Consider the following 22,949-nt stretch of genomic DNA (forward strand, 5'->3'; position numbering starts at 1 on the left):
CATCCCTTTAAGTCGTGACTATGACACTACGAAACGAAGAACCGACAGGTCTCCCGGAATAGATTTTGAGATGTCCCCCGCCATGACTGGCTATTCCGTTTCTGCGATTTCACATCCCCACGACAGATAACAACTTGCGTTTTCAATGATGACAGTTTCTTAAACAACTTTTTGGCTGAGTCCGGAAAATGTTCAAATATCAGAAAGCTGTTGGGTATTAGTAAATGGTAAACGTGTACTATTTATATTTCTGTGGCAGTTTTGTACAAGGATAAAATTTGCAATTCATCGGTCCGTTTCTGACTCAAACGGACTGTATTCTCTGGAGATATCGAGCATGCCTTATAACTGGAGCGTCTTCGTTCACTGGGAATGACAATTACTGCAGGAAGACTTCAGATAACATCAGCCTTTCTTCAAAACAACTACAACTATCCAAATCCTGTGTTTCAATTTCAGGGAGTTTCAATAATTGAATTTCACTGAAGGGGTTTTGCTAAAAGCCTTGTTAGGTCTTACGTTTCAGATATGTAAAGAGTAACCGTGGGCCAACTAAGACCCGTGCAATCTGGACACACACGGAAAGTATGAGGATGGTTCATATGGAGAAGCATGTTCAATGTGAATGACAATCCCTACAATGCACGTACAGAGTGATGCCTCCCCCGCCCTCCCAAGACCTTGTTCAAGTGTTGAAAATTGCTGACAACCACCTCGCCTGAACAAAATAGGTGACCCTATTTAAAATCACCATCACTCCCCCAAAAACAAGCCATGAATGGTCACTATGCTAAAACGTGCGATGATTAATACTGAGGTACTGATTTTATAACAGAAGTCATCAACACAAACAAATCCGAGGATATTATGCAGTGTTTTCCATGTTTATTTAAAAACCCAACATAAATGTACAATTCAAGAAAACCAGATCTTGATCTCATGATAGTACAAGACGAGTGTACGCAAGGACACAGTTTTTCTTCATTTTTTTCTTTTCAAATGGAGTCCATCAATCAGCAAATATACAAGAAAAACTTAAACAGGTTCACTACTGGGTCTTGATCAAGCATACAGAAGCATGATAATTTGACGAAATCAAATTGCTGCTTTTGTATGAAATATCTGATCTGAACCATAACGAAGCAGAACATAGATGTGATACATTTCCACAAGTAAGCATTTCATCAAAATACTTATATATCAAAGATTATCATGTTTGATTACAAAGATTATTTTTTGTTTGTATTTTAGAAAAAGAAAAAAACTTAAACGTTTGAGTACTATACAAACATGAATTTTTCCTTAAAAAATGCGGTTTGAATTATGGTTGTCTAAAACGTTCCTGGGGCTTGAGAAATATCTAAAGGAAGCAGATGCTCTTTGTCATGAATTAATAAACATGTAATGATTGGATTGTCCGTAATGTCATCAATAGTTATTGTGAATTTAGACACACTTGCATTCGGACCAACACGCAAGGCATATCCTTTCCCACCAGGCATTTTGCACTTAAGGTCTTCAACAAAATGACGAATAAGTTCTTTGAGAAAACCCCCATGACTGACTACTATAACATCTGCTATACTGGGTGGAATTCCATCAGCATCATCGAAGCTGTTATTCCTTCCAGAACTGATGCTTGAGATGCTTGATAGCCTGTGTTCTAAGAGAGGTGACAATGACACATTCGGACAGCCAAAAGCATCAGATCTTGAGGATCGGATATTTGACTTGATTTCAGTATCGAGAGCGACAGGACTCGACGACTGAACATCATGAGGATCAAAGTCTTTTTGTTCTTCCTCCGTGGGTGTGGAGAGTTCTGAGGCCTGTTCCTGAGACTCAGCACTCTCCGGGAGACTGGAGCACCCCGAGGAGCTGCTGGAGTTGGATCTGGCTATGGCAGTCTGAGGCATGTCCAGGTGCTGACTCTCGTCAAACACCTTGTCTGTCTGGGACAGGATCTTATCTGATTGAGCCAGATCCAACGGGAAAAACTCCTGGTTTAAGCCATTTACCACCTCCTGATCGTCATGGCGTGGACGTTTCGACACAGTCAGTATTTTGTCCCCCACGTCTAGATTTAAATTGTTCTCCTGGGAGGTCTGTCTAGTGACTGCTTGAAAGCAGTGCACACGGTCTGAGCTGTGACTGGAGCTATGGTCTGCTCGCCTCTTTATGGATGCAGGGATGTAGTTGCCATCTTCATGGGCATTGTTCTTCAATAAGGTTAAAAGGTCATGGAAGAAAGACTTGGCGCGGATACGAACCTGGAAAACACAGGAACATGCATCAAGCTTACGGAAAGGTTAAAATCATTTTTAATATTTTACATCAAGACAGAGCACACAATAATGTCTTTTACAAATTTCACCCAAGTTTGGATTCATGCTAGTCAGCAAAATGATATATATGTAGGTGGTCTGTAATAATCCTTTAATGCAGGAACAACTATCCCACTGATCCAGGTAAAAGGATACAACAACATACAATCAACTAACCCCATGGTTACATATTACATATCCTGAGGCGATGGGGTAGCTAAATGGTAAAAGTGCTCACTCATCACACCAATTCCCCAAATGGGTATAATATAATATAATAATTAATTTTTTATTGTGTGCATTAAAATTCTGGCAATCTGATTGGTTAACTGGGAACATTTCTTTTGATTTCATTTCCCAATGAATCTAAAAAGCTAAGTCACGCCCACCGAACCAGACTACTTTTGGACCTGAGGAATGTCGGGGAATACCTTTTCACGGCAAGGCAATTCCAATGCACTCAGGTACCCTAATGAACTTTGGATAAACATTGAAATGATACATTGTGGTTAACATAAACAAACAACTCATAATTATCATTGTAACGCCTCGACAAGAGTATGCACAAATTGGAACATCAGTTCACGGCAGTGCAATCCCAGTCACATCACAGCCTAATTCCACTTGCGCAAATACTGCTGCCACTAACAATCTCAGTTCCACTAACTTCATGTCATCAGGCTTCATTTCCAATTCTCACTTGTAAAAACCATGTCTTTCAGTTCGCTGGTAATAATTCAAATGTTTGAACCTGAATTTGCTGTTACTGGAACGCATCACATTGTGTTGTTCTGTTTTTATTCGCCACCCGATGTTAGCTAGGCTGATTGACAGCTGTTTGGGGGTGCTCTGTGCTGATTGGCTAATGGTTTGGTAGGCATGTCATTTCCTGTAAATGAGTCACCTGAGTCATGTCATGCCATTACCGAATTCTTACACCGAAATTGTTAATCGGAGGTAACAAAGATACCTGTTTTGATGAATTTGATTATGTTTAAAGATAAATTGTTGAAAGCCTATAGTATTTGTTGTTGAATTTAATTATACGAATTGACTGTGTATTTCTTTCGTTGCATTGACGTATGAAAGTAAGAACGCAGATTCATAAGGTTTGCACATTGGTTTTTAGTTTCATACCTCAATGCAACGAAAGAAACACTAAGTCAATCCTTAAATAATAATATACTTATAATGCACATTTTTCCATGTGTTATACATGCTCAAAGCACAGATACTAACAGACGAAAGGAAAGCTACAGGCAAAAGGCAGTTTTGAAGAGAAGGGTTTTTAGTTGGGACTTGAAATTGGGGAGTTCATCACAATCCTGCAGATGTTGAGGCAGTTGATTCCAGGCTGTTGATGCTGCGTATGCAAAGGATCTTTTACCATAGGTGGCTGTACTGACTGAAAGGGGCACGAGAAGATTCTTGCCAGGGAGCGAAGTGTTCGAGAAGGCTGATGGACGGTCAGTGAAGCAGCAAGATATGAAGGAGTGGATCTAGAGTGGCATTGAAACGGTAGGCATAGAAGTTTATATTGTATCCTGTACTGGATTGGCAACCAGTTGAGGGACTGGAGGAGAGGCTTAACTTCAGCGTATCTTCTAGATTTCGTGACAATGCGAGCAGCTGCATTTTGCATGCACTGAAGTTTGTTTATCTGGGTTTGGGTTGCACCAACATGTAAGGAGATGCAATAGTCAATGCGACTAATGACTAAGGCTAGAACCAGGATTTTAGTTGATTCAGTGGTGAGGCACGAACGAATGTGACCGATGTTGTGGAGTTGACAGAAACAGCCTCGGAACATGTGTGAGACATGGTTGTCAAGTGATAGACTAGAGTCCAGAATAACGCCCAGGTCTTTAAAGGTCACATATACTCTAATAGGGTACAAATACAAAATCACTTGCTGACATCGTTATAAATGAAACCCCGCCATTAAAACTGCTCATTTCGATCTTTAAATACCTTGAATCGACCTTTTTGTCAACAGTACACAATTCTCAGACGCAAACGAAATTTTAACCAATCAGAGCGGCGCGTCTCCGTGACATAATAGTGGGTATAGAAATGAGGGTCTGTGCAGTATTCATCTACATTTCAGGGGTTAAACTATTTCGTTTACAGGTTTGTACAAATCTGATATCGCGAAAGCTATTGAGAAAAATGAAAGCCATATGTTCTCACAATCTACTATCATTTAGTTTTGTCTCCTGCTTTGCCTAGTTTTCGAGTTACAACCCTTGTTTTCATAGACGATTTTGTCAAAATCACTTGGTGTCGCTAGGTTGTAATCCCTGTTGGGTGGTATAACCCTACACGTTATTTGTCATCATTCACTTGATGCTCAGTTAATGAATTTATAACAGGTATAATTAGTGGTAACGCCACTTAGATTACCCGACAAAGGCCCCAATTTGGCATTTCTGGTGTCTGGATCCATCAAAGGATGAACCGATAACACGCTGATTGATTAATTAGTTTTATGGGGATTTAAATGGGGGATTTGTCAAAAGGTAGCGTTTATGTATGTACATTTACTAATCTATACTGAATACACTCTGTCATGTCTGTGTCTATGTAAAACAACACCCTTCTTTCAAAGGATTAACCGCCAATACATTGATTGATTTCTCATTATTGGCTAACTAAATAACTTTTTAAAACGAATGATGCACATTATGCAATTAGTTGCCAGGTGTGCTATCTTGGGTAACCAATGAAACTATACAGCAGTGTGAAAAACCTGAAACGATACATCACGTTTTCGTATATTTGTCTGTTAAAAGACACATCGCTTGGGAAAACTGCAGATGAATTATATATCACTTGTTTTTGTGGATATTGATGGATACATTCCTCGAAGAAGGTAATAGCCTGACATTGCTCCCATAACTTTTAATATTTGCATTTTTGTTTTTAATAAGTTGCCGTAGCATTCAACATATTCATTGTTTCCATCGTTAAGTGTAATGATGCAGACGACATACACTAGGGCGTGCGTGCGAATTATGATTCATATAGGAAAACTATGAAATGTCTACATATTTTATTTCTGTTATACATTCGCAGATCGCTTCTTTTTATTAAGTTTCAAAATGCATACAAGTATGATTATAAAGTCATGCAAACTCCTATTGGTAATGATTCAAATACACATTTATGTAGTTTTGATTCTCTAACTTGATGAGAACAAACCATACATAATCTCATTAATTCATATGGATTTGACTTCACGATTTTCAAAAATGGCGTCACCCTGTCTTGGGATGAATGCTATTTAAGTTTGTTTTCACCGACTTACAAAAGCAAAATTACTTTCTACTGGTAGTAAAATATGTATTTTATTGATGGACAATAGGATTTTGCATGACACTGCTTATAACATAACAATTTCACTCTTGGAAGTGAGGTGGAGGTCAATTTAACATTGCTTGCAATATAAATGTCACTTCGACCCCCACCTTGCTTCCTTGGAAGAAGTCCTTATGTTAAAAGTTGTGTCATGCAAAATCCTTTTGGCCATGATTCAAATGCATATTTAATTACCAGTAAATACTTGTTTTGATTTTCTAATTGATGAGAACAAATCATACCCTCAATAATTCTAACGGACTTTAGCCCGTGACTTCACGATTTTCAAAAATGGTGGCGCCCTGTCTTGGGATGAATGCTATTTAAGTTTGTTTTCACCGACTTACAAAATCAAAATTACTTTCTACTGGTAATAAAATATGTATTTTATTGATGGACATTAGGATTTTACATGCCATTGCTTATAACATAACAATTTCACTCTTGGAATCGGTCAATATAAGGGGTCAATATAATATTACTTACAATAATATTGTCACTTCGACCACAACCTCGTTTTCGGGGAAGAAAGCGTTATATCCATGCAAAATCCTTTTGGTCAGCAATGTGTAGTAAGCAGTCTTTATTTCAAAAACTCGATGATACTTGAACTCCATTTTCTATCCTGGAAGCGTGGTAGGGGGCGAACCATCCGATTTAGTATATACCACAGGCTTCCAAAAAGCTCACTTCGCACACACTAACAACCAATTTAAGCACAAACTATGAAGTCTGGTGGAAATCTGTGCATAGTGACACCATCACCCGACCCCAAGGAACAACTGACGGCAACACAACAATTCGGCATGTCTTTGGTGACGTCGAGAAATCAGCAAAATGAAGAGCTTCCTACACATTTAATATACATTTAACTGGATATCGTTCCTTCTATGACGTCACTGTAGGGCTCTGGCGACAGAGTTACGTAACATGTCTGTGGTTTCGTTTGCGGGCGAGAGAGAAGCAGACAGCTTTTTAGCAACTTTTAAGCGCTTGGTATTAATTAACCACAAGTTTTTTTAGAAAACAAATGGTGTTTCGTTTATGACTAACCAAAAGTCTTTCGTATGCAGTGATAAAAAGAGTACCCAAAAATTGAGTTTAGTGGTCCTTTAACTGTGTCTGAGACTGCAATGGATGCATTGTCAAATTCAAGACAGTTACTATCACATATTGCTCGCCTCTTTACAGGTCCCAGGATGATACACTCTGTGTTTGAGCTACTGAGTTTTAGCTTGTTGTCATGCATCCAAGTCATTGTTTCTTCACAGCACAGAAAGTTCAGTTAGAGCAGAGCTGGCCAGAGTGGAGGTTGGTTTGAAGAGATTATATAACTGTGAGTCATCTGCATAATAGTGGCGATAGACATGGTGTCTATCAATGACACTTCCCAGCTCTTTTACATAAAGAGTAAAAAGTACTGGGCCTAGGACGGACCCTTGTGGCACACCCCAAGTAAGATCAATTTGATCAGAGCGATGGCCATCTATGACCACTGATGTCTGGCGGAGAGGTATGATTGGAACCAATCTAAGGCGTCCCCACCGATGTGAAAGTCATATCTGAGATGGTGAAGGAGTTTGTTATGGTCTACAGTGTCAAAAGCACTGCTTAAGTCTAGAACAAGCTGCTTCTTGTCAATTCCAAGTCGTCAGTCACAGACCACTTTCAGTCTCAGTACTATGAAATTCACGATATGCTGACTGGAAGTGTTCGTGGAGGTCTAGTTCTTGAAGATGATCAGACAGATGAGTGCAAACTGCTCGCTCCACAATCTTGGAGAGAAAGCTGAGGTTTGATACCAGACAGTAGTTACTCAATGTGTCTTGATCTAAGTCAGGTACAATGTGTAAAGCCCATTTCAGGAGTCCCTTGCCATGATATTACTGGAATATTGCTGAGAGTGACGTAGAACTAAACTCATTCACACTATTCAATTTCAAATTTGTCCATTACAAAATTTTTCTCTGTAATATATATACCTTTACCTTAGATTGAACTGTCAGAATAGACTATCAGTACATGCCACTGACTGCCTGTGTAATGGAAAACATTAGCAGTTTTCACTGGGTTGCCATGGCAACCAGGCCCCCCCAAAAGTACAGTCAATTTCAACTTAATTCCTTGTTCAGGGGTATAAGACACAACTATACTTTCCTCTTAGTATGAGGTGACATAAATGACTTTAACTTTAAGGATTGCCAGTGCAGTGAAAAACATTGACTGGGTTGCCATGGAAACCTGCCTTAAGTACAGTTAATTATGAAGTGGCACTTCCTATTTCAGAAGAACTGAACTCACATCCACCCCATTTTATCTTTGAGGTGAAACAAATGAAGACTGTGACCAGTGACCCTACCTGTTCTATGTTTTCAGCACCGTATGGGGTAAAGTTAGGTATAGAGCTGTTGTTTCTCCTTGCTTCAGCTGCCAGTTCCTTGAATGTTTTGCCCTCTACGACTCCGAATTTCTGAAAAGAAATGAAAATAAAGCATCTACACTGAAAACCAACTGTACTTTACCATCATGCAAATGATTAGCTATACACAACGAGCAACTCATTGAATTTCACCCATGCCAGGTTGAAGTCACTCGAAAATATTTACTGTGAAAGATTATGACCATTCTGAGAGTACAATACACTCCAAAATGACACTTTTGTGTGATTTGTGTGACTCATTTGTGGTTTAACTGCCTCAATCCCACCTTCCATGCAAAATAAGACTTTTCTGACCATATCCTACACAAAATGTTTGTTTTTCCAGATACATAAAAAGGCACGATGAGATCAGAAGGTTCCTATTATCTCCTCAGCAACCAACACAACATAACCAACACAACAATACCTAACTTTATCATATCCCGCCAACACAACAATGACTTTACATGACAATCTTGAGTGAGCTGACTTTAGATACATCTTTAAGTTCATTTGTTTGTTGATAAATGCCAGACTTAGCAACATACCAGCCATCAGAGAGTAGTCAGTAAATAGTTGAGTTTGGACCAGACAATCCAGTGGTCAACAGTATGAGCATTGAGCTATGCAACTGGGATGGGATGACATGTCAATCAAGTCATCAATTCCAGGATGATTAGACACTGAAGAGTTGGTACAAACAAAAAAGAAGCTATCACTTGTAACAATTTACAGAGTTTGTGTTCTTCAAACTTCAAAATGCATACTAGCACCTTAAGAACAAATAACCAACTAAAATAAGAAGATGACTAAAACATTACCACCACCCCTTGTGTAAACTTAGGACTAATGGCAGATGGGGTTCTTAAAAAATTTAACTTTGGGTTGAAAATGAACAATCATTGTCGGAAGTTTCTCTCCACAACATAACTTTCCTCATACCCTTTCTCGGAGTCTTTTGTCCTTGATGACGGCGTTGACGTACACTTTGTTGGCCTCAACAATGGCCTGAGCTGTCTGAGCTGCGCGTAATAGGTCACTTGCAAACACATGTGTTAAGCGTTCATTCTGAAGACGGACACCCACAAGCCTTGCCTGTTGAATCCCCACGTCTGACAGAGGGACGTCCGACTGACCTGAAAAACCAATAGAGTCAACATGGTGTCAAAATATTTTTTTGCATGTTTTAACTAATCTGACCGTGTGCAAAGCGAAAGTTAAATTAATAAAAGTACAAACTGTACAACATTAAGCATGAGTGATCCATTCCATTCATGGGGTAGCCTGGTGGTTGAAGTGCTTTCTTGTCATGCTTTCTTGTCATGCTTAAGATGTGGGTTTGATTGCCCCCATGGCAAGATCATGTTTTTGTAAATGTTAATTATGGGGTGATGGGGGGGGTCATGACATCATATTTTTGTAAATTTTCATTATGACTTGTAACACTGAGGGCCTGGGTTCAGTTCCCTCATGGTAAGATAAGTTTTGCTGAGGAACTGCATTTATTCAAGATCGTCTTTTGTAAATGTTCATTAGTAATTTTCTGACACCTGTGCCCACATGTGATAAACTAAATGGGCCACTGTTGTCTACTCAAAATGCATATGTTCAGTAATTATGTTGCTATCTTAAGACAGGGTGTGTACAGTACAAAAATATGACAGACATAAATAGGGTGACATGTAAAGCTCCTGAACAAAATGATAGTTTATCACACGTTATCACAAAAATACCTAGTGAAGCATCATTGGTCCAGTGTTGTCCTCAGAAAATACATATAAAAATGGATGACAAATGCTGTAAGCGACAAAAACATCTGGCTCTACTAACAAAAACTTAGCTACAAGTATTCTTTAAAGGCACTATATCAACCCACACTTTTCTAAAAACAAAATAATAATGTATTTCTCTCAATACTAACTATAGTATCAGCCCTCAGGGTTATATTACATATTTAGATTACAATACTAAATTAAAAGTTCAAAAGAATTAACGCATCACTGTATTAGATTAACACTTGCTCCCTCTATCAACCAAACCAGACCCCCCTAGAGTTATGTCCCTTGGAGCGCACTTTACAAATATCCTACATTAAACTTGTGACCGAAACCAGTTTAACAAACACCGACACCACCTAGTGTGACAGTTTTCTATGTAGGATGCATGGTAAGAAATAGAGATTAGGAAACTGTGCGCCTCAAATTTTTCATTATCAATCTCAGGTCAGTTGTAAGGGATGTCTTTTATTGAATCAATAGGAAGCTGGAGTGACTGCTTACATCCCAATGTACAGTGAGTGAGTGAGTGAGTTTAGTTTTACGCTGCACTCAGCAAATAATCAAGCTTGGACAAGACAATCAAGTGATCAACAGCATAAGCATCAATCTGAGCAATTGGGAATCGATGACAGGTGTCAACCCTGTCAGCGAGTCTGACCACCCTATCTCGTTGGTCGTTATTTCACTGAAAATTTGACGTCTTTACTGTCAAAGTTGTCTTCTCATTTGTTCATTCATGTGAAACGGTACAATGTCGTTTTCTTACCCTCTGAAAAAAGTTTGACGAAAGTGTAACCCAAAGATAGGTGACTCTCTTCTACGGACTGCATTTTTAGGTCCTCAAAATTTAGCACAACTAAGCTTACATGTTCTATGTTTTCCTTTGACAACCAAATAAATTGTACCCACCTCACTCAAACTCAATTGGAGATTTTGCTATTTTCAATTAACTGTAAAAATATCATAAAGTTTAAATATTGGTTTCCATGATTGTTATTTTTATTTCATCTGTAATATGAGAAACGATAATAAAGATTGCAAATTCAAGTTCATGAGCTGAAAATGAACCTTTCGATATACCTCAGGTATGTTATCTGTCATCATTCTGTGATATATGGGTTGGCCAACTCAATATTTAGTTTGGTGAATGTCCGAAACAACTAAACATGCGTGTATGCAAGTAAGATCAAATTTATTTACAACGAATCAAGCAAAATAATACAGACTGGACTTAATGGGAATTAAGTTTTTACATAAATATTTGCATCACACATATTCGCAGTTTATCTGTACCTCTGAATCATAATCTTCAATCTACAAACATATGATGACATGGGTCAATGAACACCGTAGATCCAGGTTTGTTTCCCCACATATGTGCAATGTGTGAAGCCCATTTCTAGTGTCCCCAGTCATGATATTTTGGGAATAACGGCATAAAACCATACTCATTCACTAAATCACTCACTCACACTGAATTATTAGTGGCAACGTTTGTTGAAAACTAATTCCAACTGAGAATTTGAATCAGTTTTCTGATGGTTCAAGCATTCATTCATCACGCCTTACTTAAACACCTAAGGGTAGAATGTTTGAAACCCACTTTGGAGGTAAACTGCCATGATGTTGCAGAATATTGCTAAAAGCATTGTAAAACCTGTAACTCAATCACTCACATTTGTTTGCTCTGTAATGCCACTCTCCATAGTATTAAAGCTACTTGATGGTGGTGTAATATGAAAGTCTGGACCAGACATTTCAGTGATCAGTAGCGTAGGCATCAATCTATGCAACTGGGATACAGTGAAATGTGTTAACCAAGTTATCAAGCTTGACCACCCAATCCCATTAGTTGCCTCTTACGACAAGCATGGGCTGCTGAAGAACAGTTTTAACCAGTGATCAAAATAGTCTTTCAAACCAGGCGTTCAAATTTAAAAAAAACAACACTTGCCACAGGGCAAGTGACTCTAAGAAAGTAACTTATCCTGACTTATTTTCCATTTGCCCTGACTTTAATGACATAATCATGATGTAATTATGAAAGAAGGGATCAACATGGTACATGATGTTAATGTTAAGTGGACTATTTATTGGGAAGTAATAAATATTTAAGAAAGACAACTATTTCATTATCATTGTGAAATTTAATACCTACATTTTGACCAGATATGAAATGAGTTCCAAGTTTATTTGCAGTTTGAAACCGTAAGCAGAAATTATTTAGTTGCCCACGGACAAGTTAGATACCATTATTTGTTTGCCTGAAATAAAAACAGACTTGTCCTGGGAGTCGGGTGATGGGATTTTTGAACCCTTGCAAACTCAACCAGTCAGTCAGGCAGGTAACCAATAAAAGTTGACTGTCTGTTTTGGAAGCATGGGGTATGGTGGGCAAGCTGGCTAAAGGGCCATTCTAGTGATCCAGCAAGGTGGAGGTGTCAGGATAGAGCCCACCTCTGACTGAGTGTAAAAACCTTGGAGTCAACTTTGTGTGTAAACTCTTTCCGTGTTGTCATCACCATAGTGTACAGTACACAACCCTGTGACTATGTGTCCCAGTCCCTCCACCTGTGAATGGGTACCTCGATAGGATAGGCAAGCACTAGCTGCCTGGATATGTGCTCTATATAAATATCCTATAATAAATTATAATAATGATAATATTAAAAGTATTTATGCCTGCTCACAATTTTGACTCAAATTTTTTTAACAAAAACAGACAAGTATCATTGTTTTAGATGTGAACTGATTCAGCAAATTAAAATTAACATGTATGAACTGAAACTCAAGTCACATCCCCAGCCTGTTACATTTGAAAAGGGCCTGCTATCCTTGCAACATTCCACTTATCGGTTCACATCATTACAATGGTTTATTTTCTGAAAAATTATAATAGCACAAATTTAGAGTGATTTCTGCCTCAAACATACTCACGAACAAAAACAATGCAAGTCATGTAAAAACCAGACATGTATGCAGTTGTCAATATTAAACACAAAAAATACAGGGTCACAAATATTGAGTGAAGACATCTTACTGGCTACCAAGACTAGTGACATTATTATGTTTTAAAGGTAAAGGGGTTGATAAGTATTGATCTTGCTGGTGTTGATGACCAGTGTGCTGATATTGTCATGGGGTGGTGACCTTTGGACAACCGCTCCGATGAAGGTCATTTGTGGTCTATGTAGCGTTGTATCAATGCTGGAGATGGTAGATAGTGGTTATGTTTATATCAAGATAATGGGCACCAGTTTTGGAGAATGTTTGATTTCTGGTTTCTTTCAATTTGACTTAGGCATGGCATTGTTGAACAAGGAGTAACAGACCTAACTTTTGTGCAGTCTTAACCCACTAATGGTGCTGACAATTCGTGCATGTTCAATTTCACGAAAAGTGTGTGCATGATACAGACATTGATATGATGCATTTTGGTAATTCCTTCTATTGATGTGTTTTTGCGCGGGACAAAAATTATTGGTAACATCATCAGGCTCCACTATATGCCCAAAACCCACATCCATGTAGGTCCAAGTTTGTTTCCCATTTGGTTAAGAAAACTTGCATTTCTTTTGCATGTGAATATATATCTTCTCTCTTGTTATTCATACAAAGCTTCCAAAAGGGAGGTATTTCAAAATATCAGTCAGATAATCAGGCTGGTGGAGATTATTTTCAGGCAGCCCAACATGAAATTTGCCAGCCTTGGGCAGGCGGGCATGCCGTTATTTCAATCACTGATTCTAACACAGGTATTCACAGGTCCACTCAGTTGCATCAAGGCCAAACAGAATCTAACACGATTAAGTAGCAGAATGTAGGACAGTCAATCAGATGGGCTGTCTATTCAACTAAATATCCTGGCGTTTGTAAGTAGCTTGTAATATGATACATCTTACCTTGAATGATGTTTTCACGATTTGCCAAAGTTTCACCACTGAAAAATAAAAGGTCATAAAATTAACAACGGTTATTCACTTTTGTCCAAGAAACACTGCAAAAGACATCACAGGTTATGACATAAAATTACTGTCTACAGCGATCCCTAACATAACATTTCCCACAGGATAACTCTGTTTCTGTGAGTATAGCTGTCAGGTTGACTAATTTCTGTGACATTACAGGGCTGTTCACCTTGACCTGCCAAGAGACCAACATTTGGCCGTGAGTCTGATGCATATTGTGATGATATGTCACTAAAAATTCCAAAAAATGGAATCAAAAACATCTGAATATACCTGCTAGCTTTCCCCTGAACTTAAAAAAAAACACAAGAATAATAAAACAATCTTGTTTTGAATAATAAAATAATAAAACAGTCTTGTTTTGAACAAAATACTGATTTTCGCCCGCCTGGGGTCTCAGTTAAGATTTCTGGGTAAATACCTGCATTGGCTAATCATAATTTGAAGTGTCCTACATATTTCTTATCAAATATGGAAATATATAAAATAGGAAGGATCTGTTTAAAAAAATTCCCTTATTTGTCTCTAGCCAAATATTATCATAAAATGTCCTATTGCTGTCTGTAAAAAAAATACACTGTAATTAGACTAAGGTCACCCCCCAAACCCTATCCTAACCCTACAACCCTAACCTTTTTTCAACCAAACCAAAATCCTGACAAGGGTGCAATTCAACTCATTTTCATCTCATTTGAGTAAGATACTTTCATGTTTTTCAGTGTACGCAGGGCTAAAGTGGATATCACTGAATTGGCACAAGGGCACTCACTGACAAAACCTGCCCATAAATAACATGAATAATGATCTGTCAGAAAAATCTTTTAATGCAAGGCTTCATGTAAGAGATAACCTACTTGCACCTGGTGCAACCTAAGATAAAAACCTAGTTGCACCAGTCAAATTCCAGTTGCACTGCTTTTATTGCAATATGTAATAAAACAATTATGCTTATGAATTATTCAAATGTTTTATGCAGATGATTACCCATTCAAAAAAACTGACTTGCACCTGGTGCAAGTTCGTGTAATAACTAGGTTGCAATGTGTAATATATGGTTGCACTTCTGCAAGTAAGAAAGCACTAAATCGAGCCCTGTACTGGGTCACCCCAAGGCACTGTCACAACAAAATATTGTATCCTTGAAGACATTCTTAAGTGCACAACTGGCACAACTAAAAATTACACATACACACCCATCTACCCTCTTTTTAAAAAGCATCTAATAGGAAACGGACACTGCTGGTGGTTTGGTGGGGAGCAGCCCTAACACTGCTGCTGATGCTGTTCCAGACATAAGCACATTTTATAAACAAGTTAAACACTGTAAATACCAAATACCAAAATATGAATCAACACTTTCACATCCATCAATCAAACTATATGTCATAAGTTTACAAAACATGTCGGAGAGCTCAGCCAGATATGTCACCAGGGGACTACATATTTGTTGATCACATTTGTTTTTAAGTGAAATTTTCCACAACTTTTAAAAAGTTGTATTTGTTCATACAAACCAGTTGTTCGGGACGATACACTTATACATCAATGCTTTATGTTACCACTTGTATCAATACAGATATTCAGCGCTCCAGATAAGGGCCACATCAACATATGTACGGATCAAAAATATGCAGGATATGGCAGGAAATAATTTAAAAACATAGCAGATACACACCACAGCAATGATGCACTGTCTCAGAATCATTTACGGATGTATTTAATAGAAAAAGTGTTTTTTTAAAATGTATATTGACCTGTTCACACAAGAGTAGCAATATTGTGGTGCATGCATGACATGAAACGCTGATTACTGGTACTCCTTTGAAATCCATTCAGTACTCTAAATGTACTACCTAAGTATTTCCAGTACACCTGTATTGAAAAAACTATGGAGCACATACTCCAGATGTTGAAAAAATATCAAGGGCCCTGGGCTATCATAGATCAAAGTTGATAACACACAAAATATTTATTTATATGTTACCCAGAGTTTAAGACAAGATTTAGCTCACATGAGTACTATACCCACAGTATTTTTCTGGACTGGGTATTATGAATGTTGAGTAGATATTTCATTTACCAGAACCCACTACTTTCAAATATATTGGTATTTCAGTGTCAACCTAAGCATTTGTCGTGAAGTAACTATACTCCGCCTTATGAAGTTATGTCATACCTAATCAAAACCATCATAAATATGTGTTTAGTTTTCTGCTGCACTCAGCAATATACCAGCAATATGGTGCCAACATAAATGTGTTTACTTTTATGCTGCACTCAGCAATATATCAGCAATATGGTGCCAACATAAATGTGTTTACTTTTATGCCAGTAATGGAAATGATTTCATAACAAACGAATATCATTACAATAGTAGTCCTACACTAACAGTACACCTTGATGATGTCTTTTTTATTACACAAAATGATTTTCTTGAAAATATTCTGTAGGCATATGTTTTAAACTTTTGGAGTATCTAACATTACCATTGGGTAATTTGTATGCAATAATTATTTTTTAATGCGTAATTTAAACTTTCTATGCATATTTTACCCAGATACGCATCTTATCTGGCCTTCTGGTTATGATATATCATAAGAGTATAAAACTGATATTGACACTATTTGCTATGATTGCCATTTCACAAACCAAGGCTGGAACTTGTAAAGACTTATGGTTTTAGAAATCCAACGGCTCAAGAATCCTTATATCCTTCACTGAGATCGGCCAGTCAGCTTGCTTAGGGTTGTCAACCAGCTCTCCACAGAGGCGTCTTAGCAGTTAAATATCTTATTTTAATGAGAATATACTGATAACAAACTTGTCAAACAGGTAAAGGGTCAATATGACCTACTCTGTAGTGGCTCAGACAGTAACAGATGTTGAGTACCTTACAGTATTCCAAGAGTACAAAATAACTATTCAATTTACTTCGCTTCTGTCGTTCACATAACGCTTAACTGCACAGCCTTTCACAATATTTAAATGAATTTAATGTTAATTTATACTGCTGTACTATTAATGCCTTTCTATACAGGAATATTTGACAGAAAATACTGTCCTTGCTAAAATGTTATTGATTATACAGCAGAAATACTGTAACATATAAACACAATGATTGACTGACTAGTTGAATTCTGATTATAAGTACCCTGCAGCGAATGAGGGAACACCAAGATTTTATGCCGTTTTTAGCAATATTACATTGGGAAATTGAACCCTTGTCTTTGACATGATTACCTAACACTTTCACTTTTTGGTTACCCCCATATGGGCAACTTAAACAGTCCTATGGTATTTACATTCAATATCTTTCCTTTCAACATAAAAGTCTTGACAACAGCATGTTTTGAGTTTTCTCCATGCGTACTCCAAACACTTTCTATTCTTATCAATGTGACCAATAACAGAACAACTACAATCAAATGAATAAGCATCAAAACCACCATGAGATTATACCCAAGTTGGGGTCAGTAGACTCACGTATTTGAAAACCCCTTTTCATTTTCTAAAGACCAATGAAGGTCCCGGGGAAAAATAGGCCTTCAGCAACCCATGCTTGCCATAAAAAGAGACTGTGCTTGTCGTAAGAGGCGGCTAACAGGATCGGCTGGTCAGGCTCGCTGACTTGGTTGACATGTCATCGGTTCCCAGTTGCACAGATCACTGCTCATGTTGTTGATCACTGGATTGTCTGATCCAGACTCGATTATTTACAGACTGCCGCCATATAGCTGGAATATTGCTGAGTGTGGCATAAAACTTAACTCACTCATTTTCTAAAACATGATGATTACCCTGAAACCATCTGTTACTGCTGCATTTATTGTGGTCACTGTTAGGGAGTACAAATATTTGTAGGCAAAGGGGCATTATCCAATAAATCAGGAGCATTGCTGTCTGCGATCTATCAATTAAACAACTGAAACCTTTATATTAAATTCACACAATTATGAGATCAACACTGGAAAAAATCTTAACAACTTTCAAAATTTTGAATGACAAAACTCCAAAACAATGAGGAAAGTTAAAAAGTTCAAAATTTAGGGGCACATTCTGAAACAATACATGTCAGTAAGACTCGAAAAGTGGCACTTTCTCTCAATTTGAGTAACCATCATACATATATATATATCTCAATACAAAGAGAAAGATACAATTGACATCACTTAAATACAGATAGCTTTGATCATTTCTACTCAAAATGTTTCTTGCTTGATAGCGTTGACAGCATGTCGCAAACCATTTTAACTAATGTTCACCTATAGTCATGATAGTCTGGTAGAAAATGTTTCAGGATGGTGTTTGGTAACTTTACTTTAAAACTATAAGTGTTATCCGTTTCCAGTTTGGTATGAGGCTTTATAATTCTTCTACTATTGAGGATTTTAATTGTCATAATTTATCACTCGATAATAAGAAAGATGTCTATAAGAGCTGTCACTATTTCATGTCACAACAACACCTCACAAGTCAAGGGTTTTGAGCTACTTAACGGAACAGCAACCTGGTCATGCAAATAGGCAGATCACATGTCAAATCCTTACATTATGCTAGGCAGATCACGTGACTTCAAGCATGTGTATTTCAAGAAGTGCACACACATCTACACATAGAGAAATGTCCACATCCAATTTGTCAGCTTACGCAAAAGACATTATTTGAAAAATCTATAATTATTTCAAACGAGAAAGTGAAAGGGGCCGTCCATTTGTAGCTCCTGAAAAGTATTTCAAATGGACCCAACATGCCTTAGATCTCTCAAAGGGCGTGTTGAGTGGAATTATCTATGCCTCTTCTACGGACATTCCAGGGACCATCTCAAAAGTTTGTTGTCATAAAGCAGAGATCATTGAATGGCTTAACAGAAACAACATTGCAAGACCTGACAAGGCAACAAAACCAGTATAGTATGAGCTTGTATTACAGCACAAACCACCACCTTCCTATGCCATCGACAATATGTTGAAGAACGCTGGTCACAAAGTTCTACGACTACCGCCACATCATTGCAATTTGAATCCAACTGAACAGATATGGGGGGATATCAAGGGGAAGGTATCACGCTACAACACGGCATTCAAGTTATCTGACATTGACATGGGAAATTGTTCACACGGCAATAGGGGAGATTGATATCAGTCGGTGGGAAGCCTGTATCAAACATGTATTGGCAGTTGAAAATGAGTAATGGAAACTAGATGGTATTAGAGAAGAGACCATCCCATCTATCTTAATACATCTTGGAGATGAATCAGATACTGACCTGTCCGAAGAAGAGATGGTTTGTGATTGAAATATCTTGAAAAATTCAAGGAAAACAAGTAAGTGATCAACCACCAAAATACAAATCAAAGACCCACTTCAGTAATGTGTACATGCATAGTTTCACAGAAATATGATTAATGGACTGTGAATAATAATGCCTAAGCAAATATACCAGTCCCCGAACTACTTCCAAGCTCAAAATATTTTCATGGAAACTACACAATCAAAATTCTCTGTTATTTACATGCAAAAGACATCGCAATAGCAATTTGAAAAGATCATATAAATTATGCGACATATTTGATTTTGAGATGATCCCTTCTGCCCAACACCGGTATTGACACAGCTAACTAACGCAAAATGCACATGCTTTAAGTCACCTGACATGACCTGCCAAGCATAATGTAAGAATGTGACATATGATCTGCCTATTTGCATGACCGGGTTGCTGTTCCGGTAAGTAGCTCAACACCGTTGACTTGTGAAGTGTTGTTGTGACTTGAAATAATGACAGCTCTTATAGACAACTTTCTTATTATCGAGTGATAAATAATGACAATTAAAATCCTCAATGGTAGAAGTATTATAAAGCCTCATACCAAACTGGAAACGGATAGCACTTATAGTTTTAAAGTAAAGTTACCAAACACCATCCTGAAACATTTTCTGCCAGACTATAGACAAAACTGTCACAATGAGTGAATTAGTTTACTTTTACATCACTTTTAAAAGTATTAAATTAATATCAAGGCGAGGAAAATCAGAAATGGAATAATGACAATGATTTACACGACAGGAGTGTACGTTTCCTAAAGAATGACATATTTGGATGGTGGCTTCTATGTGAACACTCATTATCATGCTTGCATTGTCAATTTAGGTTTTCAAAGATGCAAAAATTCAGACATGAAAGTTCAGGGAGTTGTCGTTTATGCACTTTTCAACATTATTCCTGTTATATCTCGGTATGACAGATGGATATGGCAGGGAATCCCTGAGTGATGCAGGTCTTAGACATTAAACACCAAGAGAAACCCATTGTGTGAATTATTTACAAACCTAAAAATATGAAATCAGGAAACTGAATACAAACCCATAACCACTGGTTTCTGGAATGTCAAAGGGAGGCAACTAAGCTTAGCAAATTGCAACACCTCAAATTACTGATCCACCTATGCCCCCATGTTACTTATGAACCTATGCAGTATTTACGCCTCGCTTTATTAGATATAAAACTGTGAGTGAGAGAGTTTAGTTTTACAATGCACTCAGCAATATTCCAGCTGTATGGTGGCGGTCTGTAAATAATCGACTCTAGACCAAACAATCCAGTGATCAACAGCATGAACATCAATCTGCACAAATGGTAACCGTAAACGTGTCAACCAAGTCAGCAAGCCTAACCACCCGATCCTGTTAATCGCTTCTTACCACAAACACAGTCGCCTTTTATGGCAAGCATGGGTTGCTGAAGGCCTATTCTATCCCAGACCTTCACAGGTCACTGTGTTCAGAGAATTCAAACAGAATAATTTGACAATTCTGTTCTGATAAGCATGATAAGACATACAATCAAGGTTTGAACAGTCCACATCACTTTTTCGTTACTCAGTCACTAAGCTTTGATTCAAATTTGTTCAGTGCATAAAATATGCGCAAGTGTAAGTGAACGAGTTTGCTTTATGCCGCATTAAACAGTATGCTATACACATAGTGGTGGTGTATAAATTGTCAATCTGGACCAATCATGTGATCAATAGCATGAGAAATGATCCATGCAATTGAGATTCCATTCTAAGATGCTGTTTAAAATGATCTGATGTTGGATTAAGAAATCTCAGGTCAAAAATATATACTATAACAAACAATCTACACCAACTCTCCAACTTTATGTCATACAGTAGTAAAATAATCACTGGAAGCAATGATGAAAGCTGAAACTCACTCTTTATGTTGCAACTAATCTCATGTTTAGTAATAAGTTTCAGAGAAGTTCACTCTGTACTGTACACATTATCATGGAAATCAACAACTTCGTCGGAGGATGACATCAACAAGTTATAAATAGTAGTATCTCCGTTATCAGCGTAAATTGTTAAGAATTTATGGTGCATAACATTATTTATCTGAAACGCCGAAAACATCTTTACTTTGTGTTAGTACTGTCACTAAGGACAAATTATTGTCCAAGAACATAAAGACTGTAGGAAATACACCTGCGTAATTAGCAGTTGCATCCACGTCTCCCGTCTATGTCAGACGGCTAGACACATAATTGATGTGATTCGTAATGTGTTCAAAATTGTCAAGGTGACACAGACATATAGCACCAATAACTGTCAAGTTAAAACTGAATGCATATTATGAGATGATTGGCCCACATATATCTCCTTCCTTCACAAACATACATATATCCTACCTCGATCTTCCTCTACATTTATCAACCAATAGTCCTGATAATTCATCAATACAAATTTACAAAACACAATGTCAACCATATCGACATTTACAAGCAACGAAATGTTATCACGACCTAATTAAAATTTGTATGATACTGAATTTGAAAGTAAACTCCGGTCGACAGGGAGGCATTTAAAGCGTTCAACTGGTCAATTATACGTTATAACGGAATTGTCGAGGACCCAAGCGACGCAACTACACATGCATAAGGAAACAAACAGCACTTTAAGTGCATTTCCTGCTAAACTGTCTAGACATGTTCACCACAGGCGAGACACCGACAAATCAATGAGTACCATCGGGGGGGTCACTGTGCCCGATTTTCAAGCATTCAACAACTCGTTGAAGAAATCGAATTCTGCGCAATCGCTGCGCTCAACTGACTTACTAACGATTACTTACTGCCTAATTAGGGTTAGAGAAAACACAACCATCTTGTCAAATCCCAGCTATCATCACTGAAGTGTGAAAGACTGAGCTGAGAGCAACTCCGCTAGACAGCTCACTTCCCAGACTGCCATCCTCGATCCCTGCAGCAGACAGGTGCGTTTTCCCAACGAGGAATGTGATTGGCCCACTGCTAAAAAACATAACCAATGAAAACAAATGTTACAATTCCAGCATAAAACGATCCCCTTAGAGAAAAAAGATCACTTATCAAGTACGATAACTCTGTCTGCCAAAGGTCAGGATGTCTCCAGTGATAAGACGTCTGCGGTTCACAGGACACATGTGTTTAATATTTTTAGATTCAGTAAATTTCCATTACAAATATCAAGGAAGATAACTCGTTGTTTTTCATAATAAATATTTATAATAAAATTTTATACAGAAATACGATAATCATGTTTACCAGCAGAATTAGAAATAGAAAATATCAGGCCTTATTTTCAGAAATTGAAAATATTTACGAATAAATGATGTGCTCAAAATGTGCATTATGCATGGAGTCAAAATAGATTAGATAAATATCACATGAACACCCTTGTACTTTTTCACTGCGTATTTTTTTTTTCTTTTTTTCTGTCAGTGTGAAAGATAACCAAGACGTTAATTTAAAAATCATAGGAACAGATGAAAACTGCTAGAAGACAACCGCTCAATACTAATTCGTTTCCCTCCGGAACACTATTTTTATTGCTGTGGTGGTCGGTGAACATATATGCTAGAACGTGGATAAAAATAAATTTTCTACCATTCATTTTGAATCGACCATACCGCTACAAAGTGAAAACATAACGAACTAAAAGTAATTTATTGGTAATCCTCATATAAAACAAGTTCTGGCCATGAAAAAGTCAATTTAATAAGTAACAGGGATGTAACATCACACATTTGACCAGTTTAGTACCAGGGGGTTTTCGGTTCACGTTTT

At 37.6% G+C, this 22,949-nt stretch overlaps 1 protein-coding gene across 1 annotated transcript; it reads right to left on the reverse strand.

Annotated features, from left to right (window-relative positions):
* Positions 1-855: 855 nt before the first annotated feature.
* LOC137286131 (uncharacterized) lies at positions 856-22,151 on the reverse strand. Its single transcript, XM_067817794.1, has 5 exons — positions 21,977-22,151; positions 13,781-13,818; positions 9,043-9,236; positions 8,041-8,151; positions 856-2,270 (listed from the first exon to the last, which is right to left on the reverse strand). Exons 1-5 carry the CDS (start codon positions 22,006-22,008, stop codon positions 1,332-1,334), a joined length of 1,314 nt encoding a protein of 437 aa, XP_067673895.1. The 5' UTR covers positions 22,009-22,151; the 3' UTR covers positions 856-1,331.
* Between the last annotated feature and the right edge of the window lie 798 nt (positions 22,152-22,949).

Source organism: Haliotis asinina, chromosome 6 (genome assembly GCF_037392515.1).
Source record: "Haliotis asinina isolate JCU_RB_2024 chromosome 6, JCU_Hal_asi_v2, whole genome shotgun sequence".
In the NCBI taxonomy this organism is placed as follows: Eukaryota; Metazoa; Mollusca; class Gastropoda; order Lepetellida; family Haliotidae; genus Haliotis; species Haliotis asinina.